Source organism: Pagrus major, chromosome 6 (genome assembly GCF_040436345.1).
Source record: "Pagrus major chromosome 6, Pma_NU_1.0".
NCBI classification, from domain to species: domain Eukaryota; kingdom Metazoa; phylum Chordata; class Actinopteri; order Spariformes; family Sparidae; genus Pagrus; species Pagrus major.
In genome coordinates, this window is record NC_133220.1 from 15,816,643 (window position 1) to 15,838,210 (window position 21,568).

General features: G+C 44.6%; 1 protein-coding gene across 3 annotated transcripts in view; it reads right to left on the reverse strand.

The window, feature by feature from the left end:
* Positions 1-5,788: 5,788 nt before the first annotated feature.
* pax7a (paired box 7a) overlaps positions 5,789-21,568 on the reverse strand; it is a 42,687-nt gene continuing 26,907 nt past the window's right edge. For all 3 annotated transcript variants that reach the window (XM_073468196.1, XM_073468198.1, XM_073468197.1), the window contains exons 6-9: positions 18,591-18,756; positions 17,930-18,123; positions 7,073-7,322; positions 5,789-5,904 (exon numbers count right to left, since the gene is read on the reverse strand). In XM_073468196.1, coding sequence (XP_073324297.1) covers positions 5,789-5,904; positions 7,073-7,322; positions 17,930-18,123; positions 18,591-18,756 — 726 coding nt within the window. The remainder of the gene's footprint in view (positions 5,905-7,072; positions 7,323-17,929; positions 18,124-18,590; positions 18,757-21,568) is intronic.

Sequence of the window (21,568 nt, forward strand, 5' to 3'; positions counted from 1 at the left end):
TGTAAGTGCTTTCATGGCGACAGCTGGGAGCTTTTTACTCCCCGTGACACATAATCTCAAAGAATAAAACCAAGACCCCCAGAGCATCTCTTAATCATTTCTTAGCATACCTGCACACGGCTCTGAACTCTCTTTCTGAAGACAGATTTGTAAAATTAGAATATAATTATCATATCTGCTATAAATCATTCTGTTTTCAAACACACATTTTCTCTAAAATGGAGACATTTCTGGCCTGTTTCCCCCTCACCGAAGGCCTCACTGGTTGTTTGTGTTCTTCTTCTCTCTGGCTTTCCTGACTCTATTTATCAGAGCATGGCCAGGTTCAGGAGCCGGGTCCTAAATTAGATCTGAATCAGAGCCTCTATTCCATGGCTCAGTCTGAAAGCGAGTATGACCAGGCTGAGGCTGTGACTTCTCTATCGCTGCCTCCTGAGCGAGCGATAGGGCCTCCTGGTCTCTACTGCGAGGCTCAGGAGTTTCATTTCCATCCCTGTGATCTAAACAAACCCATTACCGCCAGCCAGTTATGCACAGGGGCAGTACGCAAGCCCCGGGCCTGAGGACACAGCCCACGGCTAAGCTACCGTGGCACAGAGCCACCTTCAATGGCCGTATGTCCATATAGAGAGAGGAGAGGAGGAGCGGAGAGCCCGGGCCTCTGCACTTTATCTAAACCACTCCAGAGAGGCGAGTGGAATCGGCTCTTGTGGGCTCTGTTTATCCTCTGCTCCTGTAGTCAATCAATTAGGGGATCAAAGGGGGAGATGAGGGAAGTGTCACAAAGCTCTCCCACACACCACTGCCTGAGCCGCCACCTCGTCCAGTCTGAGTGACAGCAGACCGGAGGGGGACAAAACTCTCGGGCCGGCACCTCAGGAGACAAGCCGGAGCAAAGGGGACAACCATAGCACATGCCAAGGTCTAATCTGGACAACCAGAACACAAACTTTCAGAGGAATATATGAGGGATGACACAGAGGAGACTAACAATGCATATTCAAAATGTCGAGAGGATCCACCCGAGTCTCCTCAGGGTGAACTCACTTGGAGAATTTGCTTTGGAATCGACCATATTCCCGCCTTATTGACATGCTGCTCCACAGCCCAAGAATGATTGTGTGTTTTGTAATTAAGACACTGACGAGAATTTGTTTCCATTTGCGTCAAATGTGAGTGAGCCTTGATGATGTGGAGTGGCGATAACGCCGCAGTTTGTTGCTGATTTGAATCTGTAAATCTAAAGAGAATACCAAATATTCTGCGTCTATTTATACTCACTGAGCTGTGTGAAGTATGAAACATGAGTGACAGTCACCTCATGATGATAACACACTTGTCTAAATACAAGTTCATTCAGACGAGTGTTGAGCATCAAATCTTTCTCTTATTATGTGATTAGTGATGCATTTAATTAGTTTCATAGAATCGCAAATAAACAGTAAAATATCGGTGATTATTTTCCGGTATATAAAATGTAAATACAGCGTCACTAATTTACACATGATTTTGTAGCTGCAGTGACTCCAGGACTGAATGGACATACCCAAGGCGTGTTTGAAATACCTCCAGCAGAGCTGATGGTAAAAACTGAATGAGCTCAACTGTCCTGACGTGTAAAAATATAAAGCACAGCGGATGCTTCCGTACCACAGCGGTTAGTTCCCCCCCACACATTCACACCATACCACAGAGATTTGCAGACAACATTCCCCCGGACAGCGCTGCTGGTCAGTGGACAGAATGAATGACTTCCTCCAGCTGCAACCAGACACGCTCTCAGTCTGCGTCTTTGAGTCGGAGACGTCTGAGCTCTCATCACTCCCTAAACGCATCACCAGCACTGGAGCAGTCACCGGTGGACGGAGGACACACACATGCATACACTTATTGTATGCATATATACATCATGAGCACAGGTGCACTCATAAACTTCACACCAGGGATGCAACCATCAATTATTTGACTTTTTTTCTCATTAATTATGACATTTATAATGCTCTAATGAATGTGAGAAAATGCTAAATAAAACCCATCACAATTTGATGATGCATTTTTTGTCTGACAAGCCAAAGATATTCAGTTCAGAGTGATGTACGAGAGTGAAACGCAGAAAAATCTCACATTTAAGAGGCTGAAACCAGAAAATGTTTTGTCATTCTTGTTTGACCTAAAGTTGATTTTATTCTCTTAAACTCTTAAATACTTCCTTAGTTTTTCAGTACGCTGTAAAATCTGACGAAGTGACTTCGCTTGAAAAAATCGAGGAAACCTCAGAACCTCAAAATTACCAAGTAAAGTACACTAATAACTTTAAGTTGTTAAAACTTTTTAGCTCGTACAACTTAAATGTAATAGTCTACTTTACATGGTAATTCTGAGGTAATCTGTTTCCTGATGTTTTTTAAAGTAAAGTCAACTTTTAAAATTTACAGTGTCGAGTGTTTTCAGTTTATTAAAAATCTTCAGTCAAGCTATATGATACTTTCAAACCCAAGATGCAGAGCTTTTTTTTACATCATCCAATTAGATAGAAATATTATACATGTCTTGTGCATAATTTTGTACACATTTTCCCAAAATTCACATATATTTCACTGTAAAATTGGACAAAGTGATCTTACTTTTAAAAAACATCCATGAAACCGATTACTTCAAAGTAAAGTAGACTTATAATATTAAGGTTGTTAGAGTTTTTCAGCTACTACACCTTCAATTTATACTCTACTTGGTAACTCTGAGGTAATCGGTTTCCTGACCTTAAATGTACAGTGTTGGTATATTTGGAAACATCTCAACTACAATTTAAAAAAAATGTTCTGCAGGTTTGAACATGTTTGGCTGCACAGCATGAGGTTATAAAAAAATGTTAATTATTTTTTTTATTAATTGATGAATCACACTGTTTCACACACATGTATGGTGAAACTACACCGTAAAACCGAATCAAAAAATTACCAAAGTAGACTAATAACTTTAAGTTGTTAACACTTTTTAGCTCATAAACTTAAATTTAACAGTCTACTTTACATGGTAATCCTGAGGTAATCTGTTTCCTGACTTTTTTAAAGTAAAGTCATCTTTTAAAATTTGCAGTGCAACTGCAGTCAACATTTAATATGTGAAGAAAAACATGCAAATCAATCACGGTAAAAAAACGAGACAAATGTCAGAATCAGTTTTGGATCTTTAATTGATAACAGTTACGCCAGTGTTACAGTAAACACACCAACAGGCTGAAGGTAGTAAATACCAGTACAAGTTTCCCACTACTCTAATACTTCATACAGCAGAATAAATTATACCATGATAATATACACACATGCGGAACAGAAAAAGGAGTAAAGCAAAGCACAGATGTCAGAAAGCAACTAAACAGGTTAAGGGTCAAACAGACGGGAGAGGGGGGAGAAGGAGTCGAATGCTTTAAATATCCAAATGTTTATTGACGCAAGTGTTAGAAATGGGTTTGATACACTAAAGACGAGTCTAAAATTCTTCCTTTTTAAAATATACACATGAGTGAGGCGTCTAAGCGGAGCAGCTGGAAGTGCTGCTGCGATTCAGTGCGGAGTCAACGTTACTTTGACTTTTTCTCCAAAGTCTTATTGGTCCACAAATCAAATGTGACTCGATTCCCAGAACAGAGAGGCTGTCTTCACCAGCGTCACTGTCATCACTTGTCATCGTGCCGAACCGTTGACGGACTCCCACACACAAGTCTCAGGGGTTCAGGTGTGTTCAGGTCCAGTCAAGTCTGTGAGATCAGGTGGTCAACAACAGCTTCCAAAGCCTTTCAAATGTACAGCAGTCCTGTGGTCCAGGGAGTCAGTCTGTGTCCCCGAGCTTTCCATCGAGCTCAGTTTGATCCTCCTTTATACAATTTTAATCTGAACATTTTTCATGGAATTTATATTTTTACTAATTTATACAAATTCATTCTTGCCTGGGCCCGAACAAGAAACAGAACTTTTGGTCAAAACAAGTTAAATACAATTAAGAACAAAACCAACAGAAAAACAAGCCAGTTAAGGAAACTCAAATCAAACATTTACTTCCACAGATCCCTCGCTTACCTACCACTCGACATAGTTTTGTTTTAGTATAAAACATACTCTTTATAAACAAACAATACACAATCTGCTCCAGCTACTGTACAGGTTTTCAGTTTTTAAAAGGCGACTGAGGACCGGATCCTGTCATCATTATCATCATCATCACCACACGGATGCCTATGAAACAAATCACAAAGATCTGGTCCTGGATCGTGTCAAAAGTCAACTATGAGTGCTACACAAATGTCTCATATCCAGCTATCCTTTAAATTTTTTCTTCTTTTTTTTTTTTTTTGTACATTTCAGTGAGTACGACAAAGTGGAGGATTAGAGGTGGCTCCGGTCCAAAACCAGAGAGGGGGGCCAATCAGTGGTGTTACCTGTGCCCTTTCACAACTGACTGGATTATATGATTTTCCAGAGTGCATGTGAATGGCACAGCTTGTGTACTTCTTAATCTCGTAACAGAAAGAGCTGGAATGCTTATATCGTAGATGGAGGCTGTGGAATGTTTCGAGGAATGTTTATTTCGTCCGAGAGTGGAAACCAACTGAAGGTGCATTTACAAAATGTGCTAATTAGTCTATAAAAACAGAAATACTGACGGGTAATGGAAAGGGTCACTGTGAATTAGCTTTGACATTATTTTTGTGTGATTTAATCTGCTTTACACTGCTAAAGTCACACAGGGTTTCCTGGCAGATGGGATTTGGGAGGAGTGGAGGGGGAAGGGGAGGGTGAGTTAGCCCTCCTTGGCAAGGTCCATATTTCTAAACAAAATACATTAATATCCCCAATCCTGTTTTTGCAAACAATGCCCCCCTCCCCATGGACCGCGGCTAAGGATGGGATGGAGGTTAGAAGGGGAAAGCTATTGGCCGCCAAAACGCTGCTTTAATTCCCTGCAGAATCCATCCAGCCAGACTTCCCACAGAGTGGCCAAGTTCTTTAGGAATGTCAAGATGAATATGAAAGTGGGAAGGTCAAATCGCTCACGAACATTAGAGCTCAGGGAACAGGCAGAGGAACAGCAGCTTGGAAAACAATCATCCTCTCTCTCATGTGACTGTGCCGACACGCAGAACATGCACACGCAACAGACACTCACTCCCAAATCGTCTCAGTCATCCACACTGTGTTTTACACACCAACATCTAACAGAGAAAAGAGATACGAATGGAATCAAAGAACAACATAAATCACATTAACCATAATCATATAACAGCAACAATAATCTTAACAATATCAAAAAGGAACAAGAAGAAGAGTCGTTCAAATGATATTGGCTTTGTTAACTACTATGAACAGCAAGGTCAAAGTACATGTTGTTGATGGCTCGTAATGTGTGCTGGACTGCAGCCATGACAAAAAGGGACCCGGGCCAAGGCGGCCGGCTATCCTGGGGTGTTCTGGGGTCCTGTCTGGCCTTCTGAGCAAAACAAAAACAGGGTTTGGGGCTGGGGCAGGAGTACAAGGAGCAGGCAGAGATGCCCAGATATCGAGAAGAGAGGGTGCAGAGCCGCCTGGTGGTTGACAATGGCGTGAAAAGTTTAAAGTTCCATTCCCCGGAGAGCCTTGTCACACCCGCAAGCGTCACCCTTTCACAGCTGCGTGTCTGTGCGCTGATGTCATGGCCGGAGCTGCAGAGCGAGGCGAGCTGGAGTTGGAGTCCAGACTTGATGGAGCATGGAGGAGGGTGGCAGAGTGCGGAGGAGAGCGGTGCAGGGCGAGCTTTAGTAGGCCTGACCCGTCTCCACCTGCAGCAGTCCCAGCACGGCCGAGTGGTCTCCCAGTTTCATCCTCCTCTGGGTGGACAAGCTCACGTTCTTGGCCAGGTAGTCTACGGCAGCTGAAAATAAAAGAAACAAAACACACGTCAGACAGGTGGTTGATTCCTGAGACATATGTCCTATTCACTCTCATTTCATTTCTCTGATTAAGGCTGAAATAAGTTGTGGCAGAAGCGAGTGAGTCAAATGAAAAACAATTCATAGAGAGAGAGTGAAAGATAAAAACCCCTCCCCTGTCCCTTGTTTGAGGTTGGCACGCCGCTGGCACGGAGCATGTGCATCCTGGTAAAGTCTCCATGCTGTCACTCAGACGGCTCCCCGTGTGTGTTCTGTGTGCCAGTCTTCATTACACTTGGCATCTCTGATTTCATGCCCTCCACACTCCACATGGCCGATCATTTTCATCCTCAGACAGCAGCTCTCTCCTCTCTCCTCCATTCATTACCCATCTACTGTGCTCAATCACCATCTTAATTAACCTCACATCAGCTCACATCCGCACTGCCATCAGTTTCTCACTGGTGACAAAACGCCGGCGTGCACGCGCACACGCGGAACGTGACGGATCGGCACGCGCCCACGTGCATTCACGGACCACAACACAAACACATTAAAACGAAAACAGCAGATGCACAATGCAGCCGATCGCTACGAGAAACTGCACGCAAATACAAACAAATGTCAGCTAGCTGGAGCTGGAGCCGGCGCTGGCTAGCTTGTTGGGGAAGTGTGCTTCATTTTAGCTCTTATGAATGGCTGTGACAGCATCAGTCAATTATGCTAATCTAATAAAGCAAACTCTTTCCTGCCCTCAGGGTGTGTGTGTGTGTGTGTGTGTGTGTGTGTGTGTCTGTGTGTGTGTGATGGAAAACAGAGGAAAAGGCAGAGAGAGAGAGGTGGGCAAGAGGACACTGTGGCCCCTGAGGGTGTGCCGTTCTTTGAAGTGGCCCTCTCCTCTTTCCCATCCAAGTGGAGTGGGGTGTGACTAAGGCAGCTCTCTCAGAGGATGGTGGTGGTGTTGGTGGTGGTGTGAGGGGGGGTCTTTATCAAGAGCACGTGTCTGCCTCCACCAACCAGGGTGCAAAGGTCAGGAGGCTCAGGGAGGTGGGCATCACTTTAAATCAACTTAAGAGGAGGATATAAAAGAAAGCTCTCACTTGGACACTAAAAGCAGCTCTTTATGCACCAATCATACAGAATATAATTGTTAATACAGGTTTTACTCACTCTGGCCGTACTGGCTGTACTGGTAGCCCGCAGTAACGGGGTCCACGCTGTAGCTGGTGGCGCTGTAGGTTGGGGGGCAGTATGACTGGGAGGAAGCCAGGCTGTCCACACTCTTGATGGTGTCCGAGCGTTGGCTGCAGCTGGCTGAGATGGGGTTGGAGCTCTCCAGGCTGCTGTGCAGGGGGGAAATGGAAAAGTCGTGCTGGGACTGGGAGGGTACGGCGCTGGGGTTGCTCAGGATACTCATCACCTGGAGGGGGAAGGGGGAACGGAGGATGTTAGAAATTTGGAAAATTGAGGATCAAAGCATTGACAGAGTTGAGGGAAAGTACTTTTTCTCTGCAAATATAGAGCCATCCTGGCACTTCACGGTAAAGATGCCAATAGAAATACACCATTTCAACTTTGAAATAGGGAAAGGGAAAAACTTCCACATCTTTTTTTTTTTTTAAAGAGTAGGGGGAAGGATACACGGAGGGTGATGAGGTTAGAAAAAAGGAGAAAGGGAACAAGAGAGACTCTTTCCATTAGCTGGCGCTGCCAGTAAGTGTTCTGCTGTGGGACAGAAGGGTCCCAGGGTGATAATAGACCCACCATCCGTGCCAGACAGCCCCTGTCCCGGAGCCTGAGGCCTGAGCCCGAGCCTACAGCACAACAAGCACCAAGGGAGTCCCTAATCCCTCGCCCCTAGCCTACCCATCTCATGAATAGTAATGGAGTTGGAACTGGTAAATGATCCCCTCAGATCCCCACACAAAGTAGGCTCCACAAACCTTACTGAGGGGCCCGCTGATACTGCAGGTTGAGACTCGCCTGAATATCACAGTGTGTATATTATTCATAGTGTATAAAAGCTTCCAATTCAATATTCTAGATTAATGTAATAGCATGTGACATTCGTCAGAAGAAGGTCTCAAAATATGTTAAAATGGAAGAGATTACCTCTAGTGCTCCTCCAGTCCTAGGGACAGCGGCCCAGAACACTGTGAAGAATTTTGTTTTCTTATGCTGCGAGTTTCTTTAAGTGAAAAAGGAAAGTAGAGTGTGTGTGTGTGTGTGTGTGTGTGTGTGTGAGGGGGTGGTAAAAAGGGAATTGTCCCACACATGCTTCCCTCCTATAGCAGGGAAGCCTTCCCTTCAACATCAGGTTCATGTTGAGTTTTGCTATGCTGCACTGGCCTTTGGCCCCTCGGCTGCTAAACCAATTAGCCCATCATGGAGGTGGTTACACAGGGGTGATGCACATGCAGACATATGTTTGCATGCATGCACAGATGAACAGACTCATGGAGGCAACGGAGGGGCAAGCCAAACAGTGCACAAACGATGCTCTAAGCCAGCAATATCCCACAGAGGGAAAATTAACCATATTCTGCAAATTAATCATATCTTTAGAAAAGGCCTCCCAGGAAATATAAAGCACTCGGAGCACATCAGAAACATAAAGGCTGGTTAGTCATTTCCACATGTTAATTCTATCAGTATGGAAACCCCCACCCCGTCCCCTCCACATCTGCGGACAAAGCATGTGACATCTATCCATAAGAGGGAGATTCATGGCCCTCTTCATGCCGGACACATGTGATGCTCCCTCCCATATGGAGCCGAGCTGCAGACTCTGAGGAGCGTTATGTCCTGACGGTTTGTGAAGGAGGGGAGGGCTCGTTAAGTGTCCTGAGAGAGACAGCCGCAGGGCACGAGTCCATTTTAGTCATTGGTTAATTGAAGCTTGATTACATCGCTTCCTTATGAAATAGAAGAGCCAACAATTGGCCCGATTATTATTATTCATGCTCATAAAAGTTCTTCAAAAGAAAATGACTCCTTATCGTTGACATTGGAGCAGTTTTGCTATTTTAGTGAATTAGGATGGGCTGGCCACTTTAGAGTCTAACGAGTGTTGTCATGTGTGAGGATGACGCTTTCCTTCCGTTGTCCTAAGCTTTTCTGCAGGTTCTCATTGTATCAGTTAGATTCTGTGTCAAAAATCAATGCTGTTTCACCACTGTCCTCTCAGTCTGATGGAGGGACAGATAGAGGTGAACAAGCGCCAAGTTGGACTCAGCAAAGTTGTCTTCTTCCGACCACATCTTCAGTATTTCATGTTATAGGGGGGTCAGTTTTAATAGCATGACTTTGTCCGTTTGATGTCCCCATAAAGATCTCTCACTTCACATTCAGGGGTTAAATGATACTGAGTCACATGAGCTCGTAAAAACCGCTTGCAGCTGGATACCTTTACATATTTTTGTCTCTACAAAACTTTATAGATATTAAATTCTGGCACAAAGTGTGCAGCAGAGAATTTACTCTCAGAGAGGAATAAATCACTATTTTGTTATATTTCTATATATAACATAAACACGGCTTGATAGACATTAAGTGAGTGTGGTTTCGGCTCAGCAAGCTTATTGTCGATGCGATATTTGAGTTTCACTGGAAGGGGTCTGCTGCACCAGGATTTAAATTACACCTCTCAGGTGCTTTAAACAAGACTTGTGGAATTTGAATTTAAGAGCTGAGAAAGAAATCTTAACAGCCACATTATTCCTCCTAACATACTTTTTACTCTCTTGCAGAGAAGACTTCCTCCCTCCCTCAATCCCCCCAAACCCTCCCCTCCCCACCTCCCTCTCTTTCCTTGCATACAGCGTCCTCACTAGCCCAGAGTTCGTTTGTTGTTCGGCGTTGTGTGAGTGCTGGTTTGGGAGATAATGTGAGCCAGGACCTAGTTTAAAGGACAATGCTCCAGGGCGTTCCCTGCCTCTCTCTCACCCCTCCTCCTCCTCCTCCTCTTCCCCCCCACCCTCTCCTTTTTCCGCTCCCTCTCCTCTACAGATAGATTACTTTATAAATAATAATAAAAAAGTAATTAATTCTCTCAACTTCTGAGCCCTCCAGCCTGTGGCGAAGTGAATGGGGAGAGTGTAAATTGATACAATGTGCATCCTTTCAGATAAATAAATAGCGCACTTGAGAGACAAAAAGAGGCCCTTTCATACCTCCCTAATTTCTTCAACAGTCAAATTACATTTTTTTTTTGTCTGCGTGAATGTTTGACGAGATGTTCTTTGTTGGATTTCTTTCCAGAATAAAACAATGTGACAAAAACACAAGCTGAGAGAAACACTGAAGAAAAAATAAAAACAAGGGGGGAAAGTTAGCAAAGAAATAGTGCGGACGTGACCACGATTTTTAATATGAAAACTTGTTGGTGTTTTTGTACATTAAAATGTGCAGCATTTTTGTCTTTTTATACTCAAGTCTGTCACTCAGAAAAATTACGACTATTCGTCACCTGACGGTAGTGAGTGGACACATGAACTCTTGCGTTGCACTAAAACAAAACAAATCCACAAACGTAAAGAGAGGAAATAGAGCGGCGAAAATATGATAGCCCATAGGAAGAGGGCGAGGGGGGCAGAGGAGAGAAGAGAAAGTGATATAGAGTGAGTGAGAGGAAAGTGGAGGCTTTGGGAAGTACAAAGACTCCTGTAGGACTGCGCTGGCCTGAGGGCTAGCCTGCCTGGAGAGCTGATAGGAGCCCCTTCTGTTCCATTCCCGGCGCCAGCGCCAACACACCCCACTCCACAAATACTCTTAATCTGCGCAAGACTGGATTAGTTCCTCTGTCACCGATAGCTCCCTGTTCTGCCCAAATCAAAATGCCCCCAAGATGTACCTTTAAGTTAGGCAGAGGTCACCGGGGCAGACAGGGAAAAATGAGCACTCCAAATGTCTGTAAGTTATCTGAGTGCTGCAGAATAGCATCTTGCACCTTAGCTGATCGGCCTGGCTGATATTCGGCTTCAGCGGAGAGTGATTAAAGATCCACAGTGATGACACTGAATTTCAGATCAATATTTGAAGGCCAGTCCTGAGGGTGTGATTACAGGAAGAGAATTGTGTTTAATTCTGTGACCTGGGAGTCACACAGATCCAGTGTGTGGAAAGTGTCTGACTTTGAAAACATTAAATATAGACTCTTAAAAATATATAAACACAAAAAAAAATTGCTAGATTAAACCTTGATTTCATGCCTTAAAATCCTCAGTTAATAAAATCTGAATCAAACTCCTAAAAATCTTAAACTAAACAAACACAAATGAAGTAAATAACAAATACAAATATCAGGGATCCCCCCCGTCCAAGTCAGTCGACTCCTGCTCCCACAATGTTCCACCCTTCCCCCATCCCTCACATGAGAGGGCCGGCCCAGCGGGCAGTAAGGCCCCTCATCTGAGCAGACAAAATGACTATTTAAAAATAACAGTGATTGCATAAATTGAATTAAAGCGTTTTGGTCACGGTGGAGGTGGCGCGAGGGGTGGCGTGGGGCCGCAGCAGACAGCCGGGATGGTGGCAGGCAGCAGATGACGGGCTCTGGCCTGCATGCCACTGCGTTAATTGGCCGCGGCACATTAATAAAAACTGAAAAGTGTCTTCCACCACCAGCGCCATAGGATGAAGAGACAGAAGCAGAATGAGAGGTAGGAGGGTGGGGGGTTTGGTGCTGGAGGGAGCGAGATGGGCCTTTGAAGAATGTGGTGCATATGGGGGGCTGGGGCGGGGTGCTAATTGTGTTCAATTAATTGGCTGATTGGCACTGACAGAATCTGGGCATTGACAAGGCAGGCACAGATGAGGACGATTAGTGGGCACTGGAACAAGCTGTCACTCCTCACAACATGTTAGCCATCCTGCACTCCATCAAGCTGCCCATGCATACAAAGGAGGCTCAAACAAGCAGCGATGGAACAGAATTCATATTTATTTTAAGGTTCTTTTTCTCTCTTTGCAACTTTCCATTAAATAAATCCTCTGCAGCCCACTTTGGCTTATGCTAGCCTTAATGTTAAAGAAAGCGCAGCTGCTGGAGCTGAGGGAAGCCCCCCCCTCCTCCCTCCCTCCTAAACGTCCCGGAGTATAAGCTATAAACTTGGCCCCGCACTAACCAGAGGTTAATATGCCGTCTATTGGACTGCAATTGGAGAACGTGTGGGGAGCAATCCTCTATTCTCTGCTAGTGATATGCTTGAGTAACTATGGGATGGATTCAGCCACTGGGAACAAGAGAGGCCCCTTCAATGCACACACACAAGCACGCACGCACGCACACACACTCTTCAACTCCCCGCACCTTGCACCGACGCCTCTCCTAAATTAAACGGCAGATTTTCTGATTCCAGGAGAGTGGTTTCAGCCAGGCAGGGCCTGTGTGTGTGTGTGTGTGTGTGTGAGGGAGCAGCTCCAGAAGCAAAGCGAGGCAGATCGAGGGAGTGGAGGAGCAAAAAGGGGGAGGAAGAAGGAGGCGGGGAGGTGGGGGTTGTTTGCTAAAAACAGCAGGGGCCAGGTCTAGTGAAAAATGTCAGGTCAAATTGTTCTTGACAGTGTTAATATCTGCACCTCATAGCCATAATTACATGTAAATAAATAGTGAAATAGCTCTCAGCTGGAGACTGAGAGGGAGAGAGCTGCTGCATGAGACAAGCAGCTGAGGACCAAACCGCCTCCCATATTCTCATCTTATTGTCAGGAGGAAGAAAGGCGGAGAGAGAGCCATGGAGGAGACACGTGCAACGAAGCATGCTGCCAATAGATACTGATTTTTCTGGCCTTTACAAAGGCTAAGAAAACTGTGAAGAAGGGACCAAGAGACCAATGAGGGACATGCAGAAAGAGACAGAGGGGGAGGAAGGAGGGACAGAATGAGAAAATGTGGGTGAGAGAAGAAGTCAGAGAGAGTATTAATCACAGCTATGCACCTGTCAGAGTGGCATCTGGAACTAAAAGGAACCACATGCAGCTAGACAACATCCCGAGACCTCCGGCTAGCAGGACAGGTTCACAGCGAACTCCTTCTTCCCCCTGCACCCTGACCCTTGACCCCGAGGAGATGGGTCACCTAGCGTATGTTGAACAGACACTTCACCTGCCTTATTATTATTATTATTATCATTATTATTACTATCATTATTATTATTATTATTATTGTTGTTATTATTATTATTTCGGTACAAGTCACCTTCAAATTGTGTGTGGAAATCGTCGCAGATGAGCATGTGACACACTGTACGCCTGTGTGTAATAGGTATTTTAGATAGGATCGATGTCTGTGCCTATACTTTAATAAAAGGCCGTACCACTCTCCACCTTATAGGCATTTCAACTGCGTGGGACACACAGCATGTGAATCAGTCTCAGTCATTTTCCTCCTTAAATCCCCATCTTCCAGGATTTACTGAAATTCATATTGGCTGCCTCTGCAAGATAAATGTAAATCACATTCCCTTATATTTACTATTTATCAGGATGCAGCAGCTCACTTTCAGCAGGAAATATCTCTCACCCGCACACAAACACCCTTGCATTTAAATAGCATTTTTATTGTCCGCCGTAGCCTTTCATCTGGGCGTAGGGAGAAGAGCTGCCTCTCCAGGGGAGAGAGTTGGAGCAAGAAGGGAGGAAGGTGGGGAGAGAGAGAGAGAGAGAGAGAGAGAGAGAGAGCAAAGCACTATTGGCAAGGCATCATGGGATGACAAAAAGCCAAATGGAGGGAAGGAAGGTTGGTAGGTGAAAAATAGATTATGAATACATAAAGCTCCGACCCAAAATATTTTGGAAAGAGGAAGAAAATGGCTTCACTTGGGTGCTCGGGAGACCTGAACGATGGAGGGAGCAACAAATGGCTCAGGTGTGCAGACGGCGAGTGAGCTGCGTGTAAACGTGCAGCTATGACCATAATGTGCACTGTGATTCAGAAGTTTAGACTGAGAAACAATGCTGTTAGTGATTCGCAGAAACAAACCCGGGATACATTATCTCACAGAAGATGGAGGCCAACGACACACGACTTCGACGAGTGCAGAGGTGCATTTCTAGTGTCACAGACGCAGAATCTTTCCTCAGAGTTCAAAAGTGTTGCAAAACAACAGCAAACACTAATAATCTGTGCAGAAACAGTATAGCCAGTGGATATGATTTACAGTCCCTGGATTTTCTTGGCAGCTGCCAACCGCAGGTCTCTTTTTTCTGAAAGCCTCTTACATCTTTTTTTATACTTGCCAAATTGAAACAGTATTTGTTTTAATGGGAGTTCTAATTAACCAGTATGTATTCCCCCTCTTGCTCTGCGAGTGGCTGAGCTATGAATGCAGGCTATGTGCTCATCCCCTTTGATTTGTTGTCAGTGGAGCCTGCCAGCTGACACAGTGCCCGGTGAGAGGCTTAATGCCCAAGTTTTAATAATGTGGGGGACTACATGAATCTCCCCCTCTCATTGGTATTCAGGTGCAGAATGTCTTGTTAGAAGTCAGGGAGGGAGGCGGAATGAAGCCAGAGCTCCAGATTGTTCCGTACATTTTCCCCTCACCATTTTTTTTTTTTTTTTTTTTGGCAACGGCAGAGCTTGCTTCTTAAAAATAATTCATCCCGTTTTTAAAAGAAGCGTCTGCGCTAGCTAATGGAAGAGCAGCAGCACAGTTTGGAGTCTCCCCTGGCTTATCTCTCTCAGACAGTTGTGGGGAGTCGCTGGTGAGCATGGTGTCAGCGTGCGTGGTACGGTGCAGCGCCGCGCGGGCAGGCAGGCCTGGGGACACAGATCAAAGGGAGGCAGGGGTGAGAGCCGCTCTGCCTCTGATCCCGTGTACGTGTGTGTGTGTGTGTGTATGTATGTGTGGAGGCCCGGCCCACTCACACAGCCCAAAGGCCCTCCTCAGATATACACACACACACACACATCCTTGTCATTCCAAAACACACAACACTTTCATAAAACTGCAAAACAGAAAAAAAAAGTTCCTCACAAAACTTTGTGAACTTCCTTCATCAAAACAGCAATAAGATCTCTGTCCACCACACCTACAGAGCTCACAGACTCCATCCAGAATAACCTCTTATCAGCGCAAAGCGTTCAACAATGTGTTTTCTTCTCCGTCTATCACCTGGTGTCATTATTTCTAGACATTTCTCTGAGGAGTGAAACCCAAGCTCTGCCACTGCTGAGCTCCTCTCGCCTGGCTTTAGCTCTCCAGTCAGTGCAGTTGTTTTCTTTCCTCTCCCAGCAGGTGTCCCTGTCATGCAATAATGAGGAATTCAGCCCACAAATGCACTGGCCATGAACACCGCTTCAAAGAGTCATTTGAAAAGTATCTAAAAGGCTCTTTAGTGTTTCCCATTACAAGGTTGTGTTGAAAAAATGTACAATATTCTTTGGAGATGACCTCTTTGGTTAAAGGAAGGCTGTCTGTCCAAAGAAAATATTGCTTGTTTGTTTTGTGGTGAGAATTCAAATTTGAAGCATCATGAGGGCTATTTAAAACGAAATAATAAAAATGAAAAAGACCGTAAGGAAAAGCAGACGTAAGCTTAAATCTCCAGGTAAGGATAGAAAAATAGTCTGTCCTCCATGCCCTTGCCTTTCCTTCTTTCCAACACCTGCTGTGCCGCTAAATGAAACAAGACCAACAACAAAACACACTTCTGGTTTCATACCTTTTGCCCAGCCATGCACAGCTTCACTCTCACCACCCCTAATACACTGCCTCCCTCGACCAGCCAAACACGTTGTATATCCCACAATGACAGCGACCAGTTTGAGGGTGCATGGCTTTTTCCACCGCCTGTAATGGGAAAATGTGTGCTGTCGGGATAGGTTATGGGATTGGGATGGACGCGAGCTCCTGTCGGGACTGCTGAACGCTGCAGGATTCCATTACAGACTTGGCACCTCGCCACCGCAGCCCATTTACTGGGAATCAGAGAATTTTTGTCAATCTTTACAGCAACAGCTAGGCCATCAATGCCAGACACTTGAAGAAATAGCTTGCACATACCAATGCACAAGCATATCTCCCGCAAACAGATGCTGTCTGTAACTTACAATATCAAATTCTCATTTCCATCTCGATAGAGAGTCTCTTTGTGTTGCTTCTTTTTCCATTACAGGGGGAGGGAAAAAGATGCTGTAAATCATGAAAATAAACTGAATGCGGGTGGATAATTTTTTGCTAAAAGTGATTTGCCGTTTGAGTGAAATTTGTTTAAATGCAAAGACAAACAAGGTAAACTTAGTGTTTATTGTGTGAGAGGGTTTAATGCATGTTTGTGCAGAGAGGGGGAGAAATGAGGGCTGCCCGGCTCAGCAGGCCGCTGCACCACAGAGTGAACTCTGATTCTGCTGTCAGTGGGAACATTCATCTCCATGCTGAGAGACTGATAGGAATGCCACACAGCATTCTGCATGCATTCAATACATTTCAATTCTGTGCAGTGCAAACATGGTGTGACACATCAAAACATCCACACCACACGCTTATGCCCCCCTGAAAAAATGTGAACACAGAATCCACAATTTAACTTCTAAATAAATAAGTGAATTTAAAATTAAAATGCATTGCAGGTGGGTTTTTCTTTTTTAAAAACACTTTAATCAAACCCACTTGATAGAGTAATTGAATAGTGGAAATCCATGCTGTACAGTTGCCCAAAGGCTCCTGTCCTAATCCTCACTATGACAGGAAATGTTTAATATCCCAACACATTCTTGAATGCCTGTGAAGAGAGGAAGAAAAAGCCACAGTGTACCCCATGCCAGTATTAGAGAGAGCCATTAATGAAAAAAAAAAAAAAAAAAAAAACGACTCCATGTTCCTGGTGTTTTTCTGCAGGTTTGCAGTGAGAGCATTAGCAGTTAAAGCCCCTGTGCCACGATTAACAATCAAACACGCTGTGAGCCTCCATGTTATCCTCCGTCGCTCCAGCAGGAGAGAAAATCTCTTTTTTGTCACAAAATCCTTAATTCTTTCTTCTCCGAAGAAAGAGGGTAATACCAAGAATGTTTCCAATCTGCTTTGAGAAATATTTGAAGAAGAAAAAAAAAAAACTCCCAATAAAACACGTGTGAACGACGGGGTAATTGTGGACAAATGCAGCATTGAAATTCATTTTCAACTCTTTACACACCATTTCAATCTTATTTTCTGCCTGTTAACCACATCTTGTTGGTGAGGGTGGGCAAGACTGGCCAGTATTGATGGGTAATTGTGTATAATTCACTCCGTACACACGATTTGCATCAATACAAATCATTTTTCTTTCAGTGCTACTTAAAGCTCAACCCTTACCATAGAGTCGCATTTGAACGCTCATTAATGGAGGTGTCCAAAGAGGTTAACATGTGAAATCCGGCGCTTTTTTCAGAAGAGGATGCAAATAAACCCGCACACATAGTATCACACATTAAGATGGAAAGAAGGAGAAGATATTTTTGGGCTTATTTAGATTTAAACTGCAATTAGGAAATCTAATGTTGTTCTTCCTCATGTGAAGTGGCCAGCTTGATAAACCTACACATCGCCTCTGTCACTCTGCCTGTAAATCATGCAGTAAAGAGATGAGGAAAATCACACGTAGCGCTGGAGTCTTCCAGCTGCAGACAATTACGTGAAGAAGATTATGGGTCTACATTTATAAGCTTTAGCTAATTATTTCATCTGCATGTGTTCTCACTGCGCTGCGCGGGATTTAGATGTCCCAGGAAAGTCGGGAAACCGCTGTTTGGAGCAGCTTGAGCACTTGCGGTACTATCAAGATGAATTTTAATTTGTTGATGTTAATCCAATTGTTTTACAAATGTAGCAATTTGGAGTAGCTAAAATAAATCCAGGGCTTTGGAAGGCGAACATAAAAGCCCACACTGGCAGTTATTTTGCTGAACATGCTGTTTCTGAATTTTAATTTCAGTCAAATACAATTACATGTTCTGAACAGTGAGGGGAGGAAGTGGAGGAGGGGAGGCAGTAGACTGAAGGATGTGAATGTATACCTATTACAGATATACTGAGGGGAAGGACTGACCTGTGGGGAGAGCCCGTTGCCGACAGGGTTCATGTGGTTGCTGGATGCTGAGGGGCTCATGAAAGTATCGGAGTAGCTGGAGAAGCTATGGCGATTGGATGAGAGGCCATAAGCGGAGCTGCTGTCAGCACTCAGACCTCCCTGGTGCATGGAGGATGGAGGCAGGGGCTGGGGTCTGTGCAATGTGCTGCCCTCTGCAACACAAGCAGGTAAAAGAGAGTTGAGGTAAAAAATAAAGTAAAATTCTGGGCTGAAGCAACAAGAATCATTAAATAGAAGCCTGGAAATGTGCGGTCATATGACAAATATTAACTGTCCTTCCTGCAAATTCTCAAAAAAAATGTCTCTTCAGTGTTTCAAAGAACGGAAGTGACCTGCGAGAAAATAAGTGGAGGCTTGTGTCTGCTCCACTGTGACAAACATGTGATTGTAAACATAACTACTTGCTGCATGGTTCTTCTGTTCACCACATGCTTCCTATATAATTTATAATGTTATTAAAAATGAACATTAAATATGGATGGCATACCTCAAATAAATAGGACTAATGTGATCTTAGACCTAATCTTACATCTGACAAAAATTAGATTAAATTCAGACTACAGAGCTTACTGTATGTTCTGCATGGAAGTGTTTTTGTGACGTTGCGTTGCTGTCTTACCCTGCGATAGCGTGGTGCTGGGGTAGCCAGAATCCTGTAGCTGGTATGTGGGTAAAGTCGGCATCCCCGTGGGCGGGAATCCTCCCGGAAGCAGGTGGTTGAAGGCGGCTAGCTGATTGGCCCCGGCCTGTTTGCGCCACCGAGCTCGCCTGTTGCTAAACCACACCTGTAAGGGAATACACACAACTTGAAATCAAAGGTTCAAATGTTGTTAAGTTTTATTTCACATTCATATTCGCACTGCAAGCATTTGACTGCAGTAGACTCTCAGTTGAGCCTGCTGCCTCCTGCCACCTGTGATTAATCTGCTAGTTAGAGTGAGTGGTGGTGCTGGTGCTAGTTGAGAGTGCGCTGTCCCTGTGGGAGCTGCCACAGAGGCTCAGTGGTCCGTCCCTGTTGTTCTTAAGGGCCTGAAGCTGTGATCTGTGTAAACAGGCTGCCCTAAGCCCCCTTCAGAGGGAAGAAGTCATTTAAAGGTCAGACGTAGGCCACTAGCCCCCACGCCACACACCTCAAGTATGTTTGTGTAGCTATTAGATGCTTTAAGAGAGACCATCACTTCTACTGGTACACTGCCACCGTGCTGTTTTTGTGTGGTTGTTTTTAAAGCTTTAAAGTCAGAAGAGAAAGAGTGTTTTAACTTTTGAGTCAAGAGTTCTGAGGCTGCAAAATGCTCACAAAATGAGCAGCACCAAATTCCCCACGTGAAAAGGGAGGAAAAAAATAGGACTCTTTTGAAGCGCAAAGATTTACACATTTTAAAAAGGCTTCTGCCTCAACAAAACATGAATATAATCAGGCCCTTTTGAAAAGAGCCAGCAACCTGTTCCATTTAACCAAGACAAGGCCCGGGCTTCGCTGTGTGCTATGGGTTGAAGGACATTGATCTATGCCTCGCACAGGCAATTCATCAGAGTTTAATACACTGTCAGCGCAGTTCATCTACTGTTGTGTTTCAAACGGCCCGGGCTATTGTGAGAGCACATGAAAGAGGGGGACAAAAGCCCCTCCATACGCCACGGAGAACAGTGGACACAAAGAGGGGGCGTCCCTTTTAAACAGGTCTTAAAGAGGGACACTTTCAAGGGGACTTACACAGCGACATACTCGCTGCTTTTCGGGGGCTGCCTCTTTTTGTACACACAAACATACATATAAACTCGTATAGGCCTACAAGGGATCTCAGCCCGATGGAGATCTTAATTTGAATGTGCTTCTTTTCCCACACGGTCACTGCCTCTGCAAAGACCATGTGATTTTTTTTTTTAATGCTTATAGCTCGCTCTGGAGCGCTTTGCTCGGAAGAAACCGAGGAGCAACAGGCGACGACTGTGTCAATTATGCAACTGGAAAAACCAACAGGAAATCTTTATCTCAAGTCCAATCGCTTCTAAAGACCCCGTTTGAATCCCTCAATCAGCTATTCCAAAACAAATGTGGTGAGTGGCTCCAGTGAAATTTCTGCTATTGGGATGAAGTGGAGCGTGGTCCGAGGTCTGAACTAAGCTCCTACTGGGCCAGACAAACAGCTGCCTGCCCCAGTGGAGGGGGGCACAGGGGGGGCACACCCCTTTCTTCCACACACTCCCCATCACCCCACCCCGCCGTGCCACTTCACCTCCGACCTCATCCACTCACCCCACCCGTCTTTTATGTTCACTTTGACTTCCTTCCCCCGTTGTCATCCAAGCCGAGGAAGGAGGTGTTCCATCATGGAGGACACAAAACTGTTAAACGTTGAAGTCTGCTTTCCTTTTTCTCTTTTGTTGCTTTGTCACTTCCTTTTCCCGCAGTCTCCCAATCCTAACTTAACTAGGGCTGCAACTAATGATTATTTTCACTGTCGATTCATCTGTTGATTATTTTCTTGATTAATCGATTAACTGTTTGGTCAACAGAAACGTCAGAAAAATGTTGAAGTCCGAAGCTCAAGATGACGTTCTCAAATATCTTGTTTTGTCCACAACCAAAAGAAATTCAGTAAATTCAGTAATTCATTAAAAAATGTTTCTTTATTCTGTTGATTAAAATCCATTGTGTTTCTCTTAATATGTATTTGCGGTCACAAATTAATATTATATAAACATGATTTCTAGTGGACAGGGTTGTTTAATCGCCTTCAGCTGCCAGAAAAACTCACATAAAGAAAAGAAAATGAAGGGTATCATCATAATTTATTGGAATTAGTCTTCTCAGGCTTTGAACAGGCTGGCTTCAACGTTAACACACTAAACTTACCTAATGTACCAAACAGGCTGCAGCTTTATTGAGTTAGGGTGCACAGCAGCAGTGTGTCCACTTTAGCGTACGAGACATGAGAGGAGCAGGCGCCACTGACTAAGTGACTTTGTCCAACAATCATCAGGCTCTCAGCACAGACTAGGATAAACATGTACACAAGCGGCAATGCACATGTGCACAAATGCCCCATATGCTATCGCACACATGCATACATTGCGAGCACACTCTTATACACATTCCCTCTCGCGCAGACGAACACACAGCCTGGAGCTGAGGATTTGAGGCTGCGCTCTGGAACCTGATCACAAAGTCACCTTGGACCACAGATTCTCCTCTGCTCTCCACAATCCGGTTTAATTCTCTGCAGTACAGAGAGCTGCGGCGCTCCTCCATGTCTCCCCATATCTACCTACAAGTGTGCCGGCGAATTCATGTGGCTCACTTCTGTTTCCTTTTCACGGACTAAAAGGTTTCCCGCTTGGATACGTCTGCACTGCATCTCCAAGAAAGTTTGGGGAGGCAGGGAGGATGGGAGAGCAGTAACCCATCTCATAGAAGTCGAGCTTAGCCCTTCTTTGGGAAAGAAAAGGCAGAACTAGATGGAGGACCAGCTGCAAACATTAAATCTGCAATAGACAGTTCAAGTTAGGTGTCTTTGCTGTAATCTTCCATTCATTCACAGCCTAAAGAATCAATTCCGGTGCGATCAAGTGGTATTTTGCATTTTCTTATCTCCG